We start from the raw sequence: 14,221 nt of genomic DNA, 5'->3' as shown, positions 1-14,221 counted from the left end.
TGATCATCTTTGACATTCTGGCGGGAAAAAAAGTATTATCATAAAATAATTTTTAGGAAGACAATTACTTTGTATTACAACAACCTGAAATAATAGTGTCAGTCTAAACGCAAACAGTGAAGAAAAACATCACTTCAGTGCCAGGGTTTTTGTCATCGTCACTGGAATTCCAGTACCCACAGAATATTGAGTTTTAGGACGACATAAACACACCATTAAAAACTTTAGACTATCTTCTTTCATCAGAAAAAAAAGAGTTAATTCCTAAATTATATGGTCTGGAGTTATGTGAGCTTGAAATGAGGGCAGTTGTCCAAAATACAATGCAATTTAAACATCTTGGTTGATATAGTGCTTTAACAACAGCTGAAGCTACAACAAGGGACAACTTGAAAAAAGGGAAATGCTGCCCCTTTGTGAAAGGGAAAAACTATTGCCAGCGCTTTATCGGCACCCAAACAAGAAAAAAACAAAACCTGAACAAATTCGGGAATGGCGCTGTATGTCGTATTTTGAATTCCCAAATAAATTTGTGAATGGCAGTGAATGTGTTAAAATGCTCTTGCTTGGCTCATGTGGTTGTGAATTTTGTTTTATGTTACAAACAGCATCCTTCATAAATATCAAGACTAGATAATATACCATAAGTAATGCTGTTTCATTCGCTTTGCGTACACACCCAAGATTGTGTGAGAGAGTTTATAAGGCCGGACACTGTGAGGCATTGCATTTTTATCAAACTAGGCTGCTCTCTGCTTTGTGAGGTCTCCTGTTCGTTTCGAACTGCCACGTGTCTGCCATCCCCCACACTGATGTTGTGCAATGAGGGCAGGTAGCACAATTGCTACCTTCTGTACCATCTTATCTACCCCTCAATCCATTTTCAATACCACGTATTAACATTGCAGGTGATTAGGATGTTATTTAGCTTTTCCCATCGTGTATGTACCGGAACCCAAAAATTATCTCCAAGATTATTTATTTAATCAATGCAATTTCTAATCTCCTTAATTCATTCACAGCCAGATGATGTGCAAAAATGTGTCCATCCAGTGCCAGGGTTTTTATCATTTTCACCCAAATTGCAGGACCCACAGAATATTGACTTTTTTCTTCATAAACATTCAATAGAGCGTTGGAAACATTAGACTCTCTTTTTTCATCAGAAAAAAATAGTTAATTCCAAAATTATATGGGTCTGGAGTTATCTGAGCTTGAAATGGGGCCGGCTGTACAAAATACAGTACGATACATGTTGATTTATATAGCGCTTTAACAACAGTTGAAGCACTAACATGGACAAAAGGCAAATGTTGCCCCCTTGTGGAAGGGAAAAAAACATTGCCATAGGTCTGGCCAGCGCTTTATCAGCAGCCCCGCAAGAAAAACCGAAACCCGTATAAGTTCGAGAAAAGTTTCTCCACGTCACACTTTTCAATTCCGAAAAAAATTCGCGAATGGCAGCGAATGACTTAATCAGAGATAGTCATATCTCTGACACTTAACAACCTCAGGGCTGACTTGAAGCCAGTCACAAGAAGGAGTCATGCAGATTTCCTATACCGACATTCCTCTGAACTCTGCATTTTCTTGTACCTACCAAAGTCTCAACTGCAGGATGGGGACTGAGATGGAGTTTGGTGAAACAAAACGTGGCTTTTTTTGCATTTGATGGATTTACAAAGAAGATTTATCTTTGCTTGTCTTTCACAAACCATTCCAATTCTAGGACTTAAAGGTTTATTTTGCATAGTTTATCCCCACTGGAACCCATCAAAATGAGGAAAATCGTGAAACCAAATTTACACCAACCAAGCCCTGATGTCTGTTACTGATCATATTTTGGACTTAACTCATTCACTGCCATTTCCAAATTTATTTGGGAATTGAAATGCGTGTGTCATTCCCAAGTGCCATTCCCAAATTTGTTTGGGTTTTGGTTTTTATTGCCAATTTGAGTGAAAGTGACAAAAACCCTTTTTGGGTTTGGCAGTGAATAAGTTAATCTAAAAAAAACAAATTGTACACTGCCTTCACTTTTTCTATCTACGAAATGTTGTTATTCCCAATCCTGTAATTGAGAAAAATCAGAGATTTCTGGTCTTACTTGGCTGAGAGTTCCTGTCTTTGTTGGAGTTTCATCTCTTGGCACGCTCAAAAATAAAATACATGTAACGTTTTGAACCTGTTTTTTTCCTTTTTCGTTACTTTAGTTTATCTCCTGCAAATAGGTTTTCAACGAGAAGCTCTCGTCCGTTATTATGCACGTTCTTATCAGAGCTTGCACAGCACAACCAGTAAAATTGTCAGACACTGATAATCTTCTCAATCCAGAAGTTGGGTATCACGCTCATTTTGTCATCCTCGCAAGAATCTCCGAACACTCGTTTGCTTCACGATCGTGGACTGCTCGTTTCCTCCAAAGAAAATTAACTAACTTATGAAATCATAAGCACGGTCCTATCAGAAACAGTGTGCTGAGTGCAGACCTTATGCACTCGCCAAAGACACAATGAAATATTGTTTGTATAGTTGCCAAATTGCTGCAAAATATCAAATTTGTTATAAAAGTAACCTCTTAAATTTGTTTTTGTCATGATCTGGTTGGCGACCAACGGGTGGCGCTGTCGGCCCCGCCGCCTGTACCTGCACAGGTGCTGGTCGTCCTGAGCCTTGGCGGACTGCCATGTTCAGATTGGCGACCACCGGGTAGCGCTGTCAGCCCTGCTTGCTGTCTCGCAGGTGCTGGTCGTTACAATCAGTGACAGTCAAAAGGACTCCCGGCGCGACCATTCGCTGTCGGGTCATTGTTGAATGTTTGTTGTATGCAATTGTATGCATTGCATGCTGTGCATGTGTCTCTTTAACCTTGGCGGACTTTTACACTTGGTTTTCATTTGATACTTTGTATTTGTCTGTTGAAATAATTTTAACGTGTTAGATTTTGTTTCTGTTGACTTTATTTTAATACAATTTGTCAAACACAACCTCCTGCTCCCTCCTGCCTGCTTTTTGGGATCCACATCTGCCATCACCACCTCGCAAACCGTGACAGATTTTTCCACAATTTGAAATCAAGAATAGACTTGATCAGTCATTTCAATGCTACTCGACTACGACATTTGCAGCAATTTTAACGGCAACTCTAAAACTACCCTCTTCAATGAGACCCACCTCATCCGGATAAAGCATTCCAAAATAACTTGTTTTCATGACATCATGGCCTCTCGCAAATGGAATCCATTCATTTACTTTTGAGAATACAATTTACAAAGCACTTAACAGAACTGCAAATGGAGAATCTGATGCCCGAGAAGCCTTCACTGAAGTTAAAAATCAATAACATTGCATCTCACTTCACTCCGTTTCAATGTTCTGTCTTTCCCTGGAAGGAAAACCATCACTGATGTGTTCTACAACAGCATAGTGACATGATTTCTAAACGTCGGACTTGAAAAAGTATTTTCTACAACAAAATATTGATAATTATTTTTGAAAAAGAACAAAAGTTGATCGGGATTAATGCCAAACATTTACACCATTATTAACTCATTCACTGCCATTCACAAATTTATTTGAGGATTGAAAATATGACGTGGAGCGCCAGTCCCGTTTTTTGAGTTTAGTTTTTTTCTTGTTTGGGTGCTGATTTGGTGCTCTCCTTGGCCTCTGGTAATGTTTTTCCCTTCCACAAGGGGGCAGCATTTTCATTTTTTTTATGTTAGTGTTCCAGCTTCAGCTGTTATTAAAGCCCTATATAAACCAATATGTATGTATTGCAGTGTATTTTGGACAGTCACCCTCATTTCAAGCTCATATAACTCCATACCCATATAATTTAGGAATTAACTCTTCTGTTCTGACGAAAGAAGAGAGTCTAACATTTCTTACGCTGCATTGAATGTTGATGTAGTCCTTAAAGTCAATATTCTGTGGGTCCTGGAATTCGAGTGACAAAGACAAAAACCCTGGCAATCGAGTGAACGCATTTTGGACATGTCTGGCAGTGAATGAGTTAAATAGGACTTCACTCACTAATTAGCTACGTTTAGGTAATTGCATTCACAAGGTTCAATTAAAATCTGCATCAGTGTCAAAGTAAAGAAACTATAAAATATATCTTGCTACAATCAGATTTTGAGCATTTACCTTCTTTGGGTCTACCTCGGCGCCAGATACAGTATCTGAGTAGTGCCTCCGATTGGATCTCAGTGTCAGTGAGGAATTGAAAGTGTTTCTTAAAATTGACCTCAGTCTAATTACAATTGCTCCAATTGTAAATATGCGATTACCTCCCCACAGGAAAACCCAAAACAGAGACCTTACGGTCGAACGTGAACGATTTTTTACTTGATGCTCATCACAACAGAAGAAACGATGGACCATGATGTTGTTTAAGATTTCCTTAATTGTTCGTTGCAGAGGTTGTTGAAACATACAGCACATTTATTTTTAAATTTCATGTCTCTTTCTCATTCTAGCTTCTTTCCTGTCCCCGAAAAGAGAGGTCACGCTGCCCTCCAGCTACCATGCCTGCAGCCACGGGATGACATCATCACATAGCTGCCTCGTCCTTGCAGTGACTATTCATCAACCCGATCATCAGCAGCATCACCTGGCTACACACACACTAGCAGAATGGCACGCGGTACACGCACGCACGCACACACACACACACACACACACACACACACACACACACACACACACACACACACACACACACGCACACGCACACGCACACACACACACACACACACAGACACACGCACACACACACACACACGCACACACACACACACATATGCTGTATATAATTGCCCAAGTTGAGAGCCTGCTGCAACTCTGCAGGGTACGAAGAGTAAAAAAAGGAAGGATAACGCAGAGAAGGCAATGTAGAAAGTAGGAAGATCCTGCTGGGGTAGGCAGAAAGTCCTGACCTATGAACTTGCTACTATACATCTCCATAAAGCCCAATCCAGACAAATGTGATGAGTCAGACCAGAGGATACTCAGGACAGAACAGGGCACTGAAGACCATCAATGCATTTGTCCTCTTAGAACTTCCCCTGAAGCAAAAAAAAAGCACACATACAGTGTGTCCTTTTCGTTTGACGCCAGTTCTTACATCTGAAATTACCTTTGACAGACCTCTCTTTATTCCTATTGCTAGATGACAAACACTGCAGCAAGTGGAAGAAGAACACTCAGAATGTAGAAAAAAATGGGGGGTTGGACTTTTCAGATGTATATACAACAGATGGGTGCATTATATTTCCACTTTAAAAATGCAAGTACAATGCTCATTTTTTTGCAGTACTTGAACAACTCAAGCACGCTTGATTAATTTGCGTGCATAGTGGAATGCACTGATACATTTAAATGTTAACTAATTCACTGCCAGACGTGCAAAAATACAGTAAAGTCTCGTTATATCAATATCGGATATATCGATAGTCCCGGTTATATCGATATTTTTTCGGACTCCCTTGAATGCGTATGTGGAACTGTTGCGGCTTGGAATTGAAGCAGATTTATGTGCAACAGGAGATGTGAGACAATCTTTTCATCAATGGATGCTACAGCTGCGTGTTTGCTTTCAACATTTAGCTTGTAGTCGACGTGCACATTCCACCATGATGTCCCTGAGCCACTGGTGGAAAGAGGCTTTGATCCTCTCCTCTTTCATCTAGAACTGTTTCATGTCATCACAAAGAGGGTACAGCAAGTCCTGAAGAATGAATGTCTCTCTGTGTCTTTGTTTTGTCATATTGTCTCTATGCTGTCATATTATTTGTTATTTAGTTTTTTTTTGTTCTTTTGACTTCAAGACGGCGCCGCGAGAGTGGCTGCCTTTCCAGTAGCTCATGTATTTCGTTTTTCTACTTTCATTCCTTTCATCACTTTGCTGCTGTGAAATGTAAATTTCTCCACTGTGAGACTAATAAAGGCATATCCAATATCCAATATCCAATATCGATATAACGAGACTTTACTGTATGTCGACTCCAGTGCCAGGGTTTTGGTCATTGTCACTCAAATTCCAGAACCCACAGAATATTGAGTTTTAGGATTACATAAACATACAATACAGCGTTAGAAACCTGAGACTCTCTTCTTTCATCAGAAAAAAAGAGTTAATTCTTAAATTATATAGGTCTGGAGTTAAATAATCTGGAAATGAGGACGGCTGTCCAAAATACAATGCAATACATACTGTACATATTGGTTTATAAAGCACTTTAACAACAGATGAAGCTGGAACAAAATGCCAACATGGAAAAAGGGACATGCTGCCCCCTTTTCGAAGGGAAACAATATTGCCAGAGGTCTGGCCAGAGCTTTATCGGCACCCAAGCATGAAAAAAACCCCCAGCAAATTTAGGAATGGCGCACTACATCATATGTTGAATTCCAGAATAAATTCGTAAATGGCAGTGAATGAGTTGGACTAAAAATGTGTACCGTATTTTCTGTTGTACAAGGCGCACCGAAAAGCCTTGATTTTCTTCAAAAGATGACCCTGCGCGTTATATGCAAGTGCGCCTTATATGTGAAGTAATATTGAGCCACAACAGGTCTCGCAACTACTATCAGCAGTCACCGACACCGTTCCCCCCTCATAGAAGTTGTATGTAACCCCAGGCTCAACTGGAGTGTCTTATAATTTGATGTGCCTTGTATTTGGAAAACTTGTATATATTTCTATATTATATTTGGAAACGTTTTTCATTAATTGAAAGTGCGCCTTATACTTATTATAAAGAAGTGAAAGTACACCATTCATTGGGGGTGCATTTTATACACTGGAAAACATGGTACTTTTAGTCTTAATCACACCCCGATTCTAATTTAAAAGGACGTGGGGCTTAGTAATTGACTGGCAGAAGGAGCTAACACGTGACCAGGACACACCGGTGACAGCCAAAATGTACCGCCCCCTCAGGAGTGTTTTTTGTGATTTCCAAATTGTCAAGTAGTGTACTAAAACTATTTTCGGTTGGTTGATAGTCTGTACACTGTGTGAAATCTATCACGGTTGCCTTGACAGTGAAGCATGTTAAGTTAAAGGACAACCGACACCACTTTTTTGTTTCCTAACTGACATCAGAAAAACATTGTATAGCATCTAAAATACCCAAAACACGCAGGGTGATATTTTTAGTCAAATGCAAAACACCAATAAAAATGACTTAAAGTGTCTAAAAACTACTTCAAATTGAACCCAGAAGTGGCCAGTTTCAGAAGGTCCCACCCCCTTGTTCGTGGTGTCACGACAAGACGTCTTGCCTTGCTCGAGAATCAAAACAATGGCTTCAGATTCGGAGAAGATGCTTTCTTGTTACTCATCCAGTTATGAATATGATTCAAATAGTTCTCAAGTGGAAAGCATACATGTTAGCAATCGATTAAAGAATTTATTCCGTGTCATTTTGATGCACCTGGACAGAAAGCACCTCCTGGGAATTTTTGTCAGTGAATATCAAATAGTTGTCTCGGTGCAACGCACAACGATTCATCATCACGTTATTTAAGTGTTTTCCTTCGAATTTCGCCATCAACATGGATCAACACGAAGTTTTCAGACCAAACAAAGTACCGCAAAATGCATTGTGTGTCCTTTCTCGGTCAGGGGCGTTCCTTCCATGGCGTCAGGAATCGTCACCAACTCAAAAACAAGACTTCCTGAATATTCGGTGCAAGTCTGTAAAATATAGCTATATGCGGTGGAATCTTTGTAAAATACGCTCAGTAGAAGTCATTTGAAGTGATTTTTTAAAATTATGGACACAACTTGTCCAGAGGTGTCGGTTGTCCTTTAAGTGTAGAAACAGTTTGAACATGTTTTTATACAAGACAAAACAGTTTGCAACCGTAATGAACCCTGACGAGATCCCAGCATTCTCTGCAATCCCCCATCGGTGAGATGCCACTTGCATTTGTGCCTCTTGCTTTTTGATCAGAATTGTGCATTCAGCTTCAAGGTTTATTCAACACAATGTGGCGTTCAACGGCTGAAGAGCTCTGACTTTGGACACAAAGACTGAGGTTCAAATATTGGTCAAGGCAAATTGTAATGTTCACCTTACATAAGACACGTAATAAATGGGTCTGTTAGCGTGGATGAGAATGAATTGTAGAGGAAACCGTGCCAAACATATCATGTGAATACCTTGCAGTGGTGCCCTCTGACTGGGAAAAGTTGAAAGTCACCTTTTCCTGTACCATATTTTCCGCATGATAAGAGAATGGCCTATTTTTCATATTCATATTCATATGTTCATATATAGGGCGCACCACATTATAAGGTGCATAGAATAGATGCTACAAAGGCCGCGGTTGTGTTATGCATTCACTATATGGAGCTAGGCTAAAAGGAATCCAATACAATACAAAATAGTTTTCACATCCGCTTTGATAAAAGTGTTAAAATGATCCTGACTGTAATGAAAAGATGAAATGATCTTGATTAATTATGTGATGTTGGTCACACGTCATGTGAATATATCAGAAAAGATCACGTCACGGGTGACCAGAAATCTTCAATCGAAATGATTTCAGTCCTTTTGCCAAAAAAAGGTCTCCACATACGCTTGCCGTAAATGTCAACAATTTGCATTTTGAAATTGGCCCAATCTTGACTTGACCAGTGATTTTTTTAGCCCCTTACAAAATACAAGTTGTGTTTGTATAGTGTACTATAAACACGTTCTTGTATTATCTGACAAAGTTGTTGCATAAATGACAGAATTAGTTGCAACCAGTGGTCAGCTTTTGTTTTCATTATTTTTGCTACGGATGTGATGAAAAAAACTTTACAATGTGTCAATGATTTCCTGTGCTTTTTCCAACCACAAGATGCCCATTCATAAATGCAAATTTTCATTCAGCTCCAAATTTGACCAGGGCATGAATAATTGGAGCTGAACTGTCGTTCATGTTCAGTCTCTGTCTGGCAATTCATACTCATCAGGCATCAGAGACTCTCCTGCTCTGTTCCCAATTTAAAAAAAACACTCATCTTTTGAGATCATGGAAGTTTCATGGCTGCAGTGTCCCAATAGAGCGTTTGCTACGAATGAAGTTTTTTTTTTTGTATTTCTCTTAAGCCTTTGAAAAAATATTCTTGCACAATGGTGTGTACTTTTTTAGAGAATGTTTGTATACTTTGGAGGAGAAAATGTACTAATGCCATTAAATGTGTCATGATCTGGTTGGCGACCAACGGGGGGCGCTGTCGGCCCCGCCTGCACCTGCATAGGTGCTGGTCGTCCCGATCAGGTTGGCGACCAACGGGTAGCGACGTCAGCCCTGCCGGCAGCCTCGCAGGTGCTGGTCGTTATAATCACTGTCACTTAAAATGACACCCGGCACGACCATCCGGTGCCGGTTCATTGGTTGTTTGCTGCTTGTTTGCTGCATGCATCGTGTACGTGTTTGTTTAACCTTGGCGGACTTTTACACTTGGTTTTCTTTTGCTACTTTGTATTTTTTCCATTCAGATCATTTGGATGTTTTACATTTTGTTACTGCTGACCTTTAATTTAATGCAATTTGTCAAACAACCTCCTACTCACTCCTGCCTGCTTCTTGGGATCCGCACCCGCCATCACCACCTCGACAAAATGAAGTAAAACATCATTTTTTATCCCCCCCTCCAGGTAATGTGGCACCATAAGGAGTAAAAATAACGATGACAGAGTAAAAGTCATGCTTTGAGAATGTCTACTCACGTAGTCATGGAAGGCCTTGGCCTCACTGGAATGGTCACATGTGTCTCTTCTCTCAGGGGCTGCGCAGTACAGATCCCAGAAAACACTGCAACACACAGCACTTCCCATTTTAGCTTATTTTCCAGTTCGACATTCGTCACATAAATACAATAAGATATTTCTTCCACGTAGAACATCTTAATTCAGTGTAAGAATCCAGGAACATCGCAATCTGGTGACTTGTTGGTGCTAAATCCTCATCAAAGATTTGTCCTGTTCATATTTCACCGGTCCCCATAGGAAGAATGACAAAGTGACGGACTGTCAACGACAGATTAGATAGGCTTGACGTAATGATGGAACAGACATTGATGGACAGGTGGCGAATAGCGAATGTCGAATGAAGGACCAAAAAAAAATTACCGACGCACCCACCTTGGGTGTTTGGTTGATGAGACGTTAGACAATAACTTACCACCACCAAGAGTGGAGAAACCCGGGAGGTTCGCCTAATGTGATGTTCTTCTCCCATCGGATCTAAAAAAGGGGGAAACAGAGCAAGTTGTTTTAGTGAACATTGAAAAGAAAAAAAAGCTACCAGACACAATGTTACAGTCTGTCATGTTGCACTCTTTTGCTAAAAAAAAGAAAGAAAGAAAGAAAGAAAGAAAGAAAGAAAGAAAGAAAGAAAGAAAGAAAGAAAGAGAGAAAGAGAGAGACAGAGACAGAGGGACTGACAGAGACAGACAGATGCAGAGAGAGAGACAGACAGAGAGAGAGAGACAGAGTGAGACAGAGAGAGACAGAGACAAAGAGAGCGACAGAGAGACTGAGACAGACAGACAGACCGACAGACAGCAGACAGACAGACAGACAGACAGACAGACAGACAGAGAGGCAAAGAGAGAAAGAGAGAGAAAGACAGAGACAGAGAGACAGAAACAGAGAGAGAGATGGAGACAGAGAGAGACGGAGACAGAGAGAGACAGAGAGAGATGGACAAAGAGACACAGAGAGAGCCACAGAGACAGACACAGAGACACAGAGACAGACAGACACAGAGAGAAAGAGAGAGAGAGACAGAGAGAGATAGAGATCTTAAGTGGATAGGTCAGTTTTTGTCTGCAAACTCCATCTATTCACAACAACCTGAGGGTGTGTTGGGATGAAATGAGGTAATAGACATGTACCAGCCTGAGAAGCACATTTAAACACCCCCAAACACACATCCTATTATTTACCAATCCTTCTTAAATCTCCTAATCTTCATTCCTCTTTGCAGAGGAATGAAGTTTCCCCAAGAAATGACTGCTTTTTCAATTTTCCAACTGCTTAAATGATCCTACAGAAAGGAGAATTCTAACTGCTTAAATGATCCTACAGAAAGGAGAATTCTACCACCTGAATATGAAGTAGAACACATTATTAGCTTTCCTTCTCATCTTTACATTGGAAGAAGAAAAACACACAAATAAAAACAAACAAGCACGTTAGAGTTAATCCGGGATTGTTGTCTTTGCCAAATAACAACAAAACAAAACAGAATTAAAAACAAAACCAAGTACTTTCAGAGCATGTTTTTGTGTCTATTGTTTAGGTACGGAAAATGTAACTAATAAATCCGCGAGAGAGGATTTATTGGTGTCTGTTGAAAAGTCCATGGCAATGTCAGTAGGGTGCAGAGGGAGTTCAGACACACAAATCACAGGGGGATATACGGTCATGTATGCACTGACTCGGTGAAGGTCATTGACTAACACGGCAATGACGTCAACTCGTATACTTGAGCTTGATAGATGCTCACACACCGTGCATATAAAGACACCCACACACACTAAAAGTCTGCATCATCATCATCATCATCATCATCATCATCATCATCATCATCATCATCATCATCGTCATCGTCATCGTCATCATCACAATATCGGTCGATTCCTGGCACCCTGATTTGTCTTGGTGCTTTCTAAATGATCTAAACTTTTAGTCTGGATAAAAGTAGACCGAGTCATCTATTTTGCCAGACGCAAGATAGATAACAGGAAACAGTGGAACGTTGCAATTTTTTTAGTCAGACTGTCCTGACCTCACATGCAGGTCACACAGTCTTTGGAAGGAATGCTTTGCTTTTGAAGCTCATTGGTGAGGGAGTGAGGAAGGAAGTGTCTCGCTTGCTTTGCATGTTTCGACAGCTCAAGCGGAGACGTTTGTTGACGGGCAACATTCGTGTGGTATGTAGTGCGGCGACAAGTTACTCAAATGGAAATAAAGGATTCGAGTCATGTGCCGCTCAAATCCGTTGATTTATAATACTGTCTGTGGTGGAAATGCGCTTGTCGGGGAAAAATATTAAACAGCCAATTATTAAAGGACAACCGACACAATTTTATTGTTTCCTAACTAACATCGGAAAAATGTTTTTTAGCATTTAAAATACCTAAAACATGCAGCCTGATATTTTTAGTCAAATGCAAAACACCAATAAAAATTACTTAAAGTGTCCCAAAACTACTTCAAAATGACCCCGGAAATTGCGAGTTTCAGAAGCTTGTTTGTGACGTCACGCCAGGACGTCTTTGCCTTGCTCTAGAATCAAAACAATGGGCTCACCGAGTTCAGATTCGGAGAAGATACTTTCTTGTTATTGATATGATTCAAATAGTTCTGAAGAGGAAAGCATAAATGTTTGTAATCGATTAAAGAAGTACTTGCGTATCAATTCGAGCCATCAGGACTCCAATGTAGCGTCCCAGAAAATCCACAAGATGGCGCCTAAGCTCCGTTGGAAATGGGCTGATTTGTCTGCTGGGAATTTGTGTCAACTAGTATCAAATAGTTGTTCGGTGCAACACACAATGATTCACCATCGCGTTATTTATGTGTTTTCCTTCTAATTTCTCCATCAACACGGATCAACGCGACGTTTTCAGGCGAAACAAAGTACCCAAAATGCATTGTGTGTCGCTTTCTCGGTCAGTGACAATACCTACCGTGACATTACGGTAGGTATCGTCATCAACTCGAAAACAAGACTTCCTGAATGTTCAGTGTGATTCTTAAAATGTAAAATATAGCGATATGCGGTGGAATCTTTGTAAAATACGCACAGTAGAAGTCATTTGAAATGATTTTACAAATTATGGACGCAACTTGTTTGGAGGCGTCGGTTGTCCTTTAAAAGTTAAATCTATTCAGTCTTTGATCGAACCACTATGAAATGAAATTAGAACATTGCAAACCATTGCATTCACGCAATTCAGAATTTAAATGCAATTTGGGGAAAGGGTCAAAATGTCAACACAAATCTAAATTTTGAAAGCCATTTTCTGGAGACGTCAACAACAAAAAAACATCTGAGTACATGGTATTTAACTAATTCACTGCCATTCCTGAATTTATTCGAGAATTGAAAATACTACGTGTAGCGCCATTCCCTAATTTGTTCGGGTTTTGTTTTTTTCTTGCGGAGGGTGCCGATAACGCGTTGGTCAGATCTCTTGCAATGTTTTTTACCTTCCACGAGGGGGAAGCATTTAACTTTTGTACAGCCAGCCCCACTTACACCTCATATTACTCCAGACCCATATGAGTTAGGAATTAACTCTTTTTTTCTGATGAAAGAAGGGAGTCTAAGGTTTAAAACACCGCATTGAATGTTTATGTAGTCCTAAAACTCAATATTGTGTGGGTCCTGGAATTTGATTGAAAATAACAAAAACCCTGGCTCTGGAGTGGACACCTTTTTGCACGTCTGGCAGTGAATGAGTTCATCAAATTAATATTTTCCACTTTACAAAACTATATACTGTATCTGTATCAAAAAGTATTATATTGGAGAGATATATATTTGAAGTCAATAGCATTTTTACATTTGTTCATTAAAATTTGAAATGACGACAAGGCGCTCCGTGAAGCAGATGCTCTTGAAATCTCGAATGTAATCTTTTTTTTTTCCGGGGCAGCTTCTATATTCTGTTCTTCTTGTCATAAATTAGCGGCTATAAATTGGGAATTTCTCCATTGTGAGACAATTAAAGGTTTTCTTTTTCTTATTCTATTATTGTAATCCCCCTGAATCATATTACATCACATCACACATATTGCGATCCTGATTGAATTTCCACTTATTGCAGAAATGCTCACTTTTTTTCACAGCATTTTAAAATTGTATGTTCCTTTTTCTTGATCAAACAGTAACTTTTCTCTCATAATTGCAAAAATTAGCACACCCATATTTTGGGGAAACGTGGACAGTTTCTGGTGTGTAAGGCACACCCGAATTTGATTTTCTTCAAAAGATGACCCTGCGGCTTATACCCAGGTGCACCTTATATTGGATTTGATTGGATTGGATGTACCTTTATTCATCTCACAGTGGTGAAATTTACATTTGATTACCTTATATGTGAAGTAAGATTGATCCACAACAGGTCTTGCAACTGACTCCATTTTCCCCTGTAGAAGTTTTGCGCAACCCCAGCCTCGACTGTAGCTCTTTATAATGTGGT

The 14,221-nt window shown here is 39.8% G+C and overlaps 2 protein-coding genes across 2 annotated transcripts in view; both read right to left on the bottom strand.

Annotated features, from left to right (window-relative positions):
• Positions 1-14,221, bottom strand: part of LOC148899157 (ladderlectin-like) — a 256,335-nt gene that overhangs the window by 144,047 nt on the left and 98,067 nt on the right. The gene's annotated exons all lie outside the window — the stretch shown is intronic.
• Positions 1-14,221, bottom strand: part of ssbp2a (single stranded DNA binding protein 2a) — a 76,776-nt gene that overhangs the window by 24,861 nt on the left and 37,694 nt on the right. Inside the window, exons 3-4 of the mRNA XM_088994224.1 lie at positions 10,189-10,250; positions 9,735-9,819 (exon numbers count right to left, since the gene is read on the bottom strand). Coding sequence (XP_088850350.1) covers positions 9,735-9,819; positions 10,189-10,250 — 147 coding nt within the window. The remainder of the gene's footprint in view (positions 1-9,734; positions 9,820-10,188; positions 10,251-14,221) is intronic.

Source organism: Hippocampus bargibanti, linkage group LG04 (genome assembly GCF_051943395.1).
Source record: "Hippocampus bargibanti isolate YZ-2025 linkage group LG04, ASM5194339v1, whole genome shotgun sequence".
Classification (NCBI taxonomy): domain Eukaryota; kingdom Metazoa; phylum Chordata; class Actinopteri; order Syngnathiformes; family Syngnathidae; genus Hippocampus; species Hippocampus bargibanti.
This window is presented reverse-complemented; position numbering and strand designations above follow the sequence as displayed.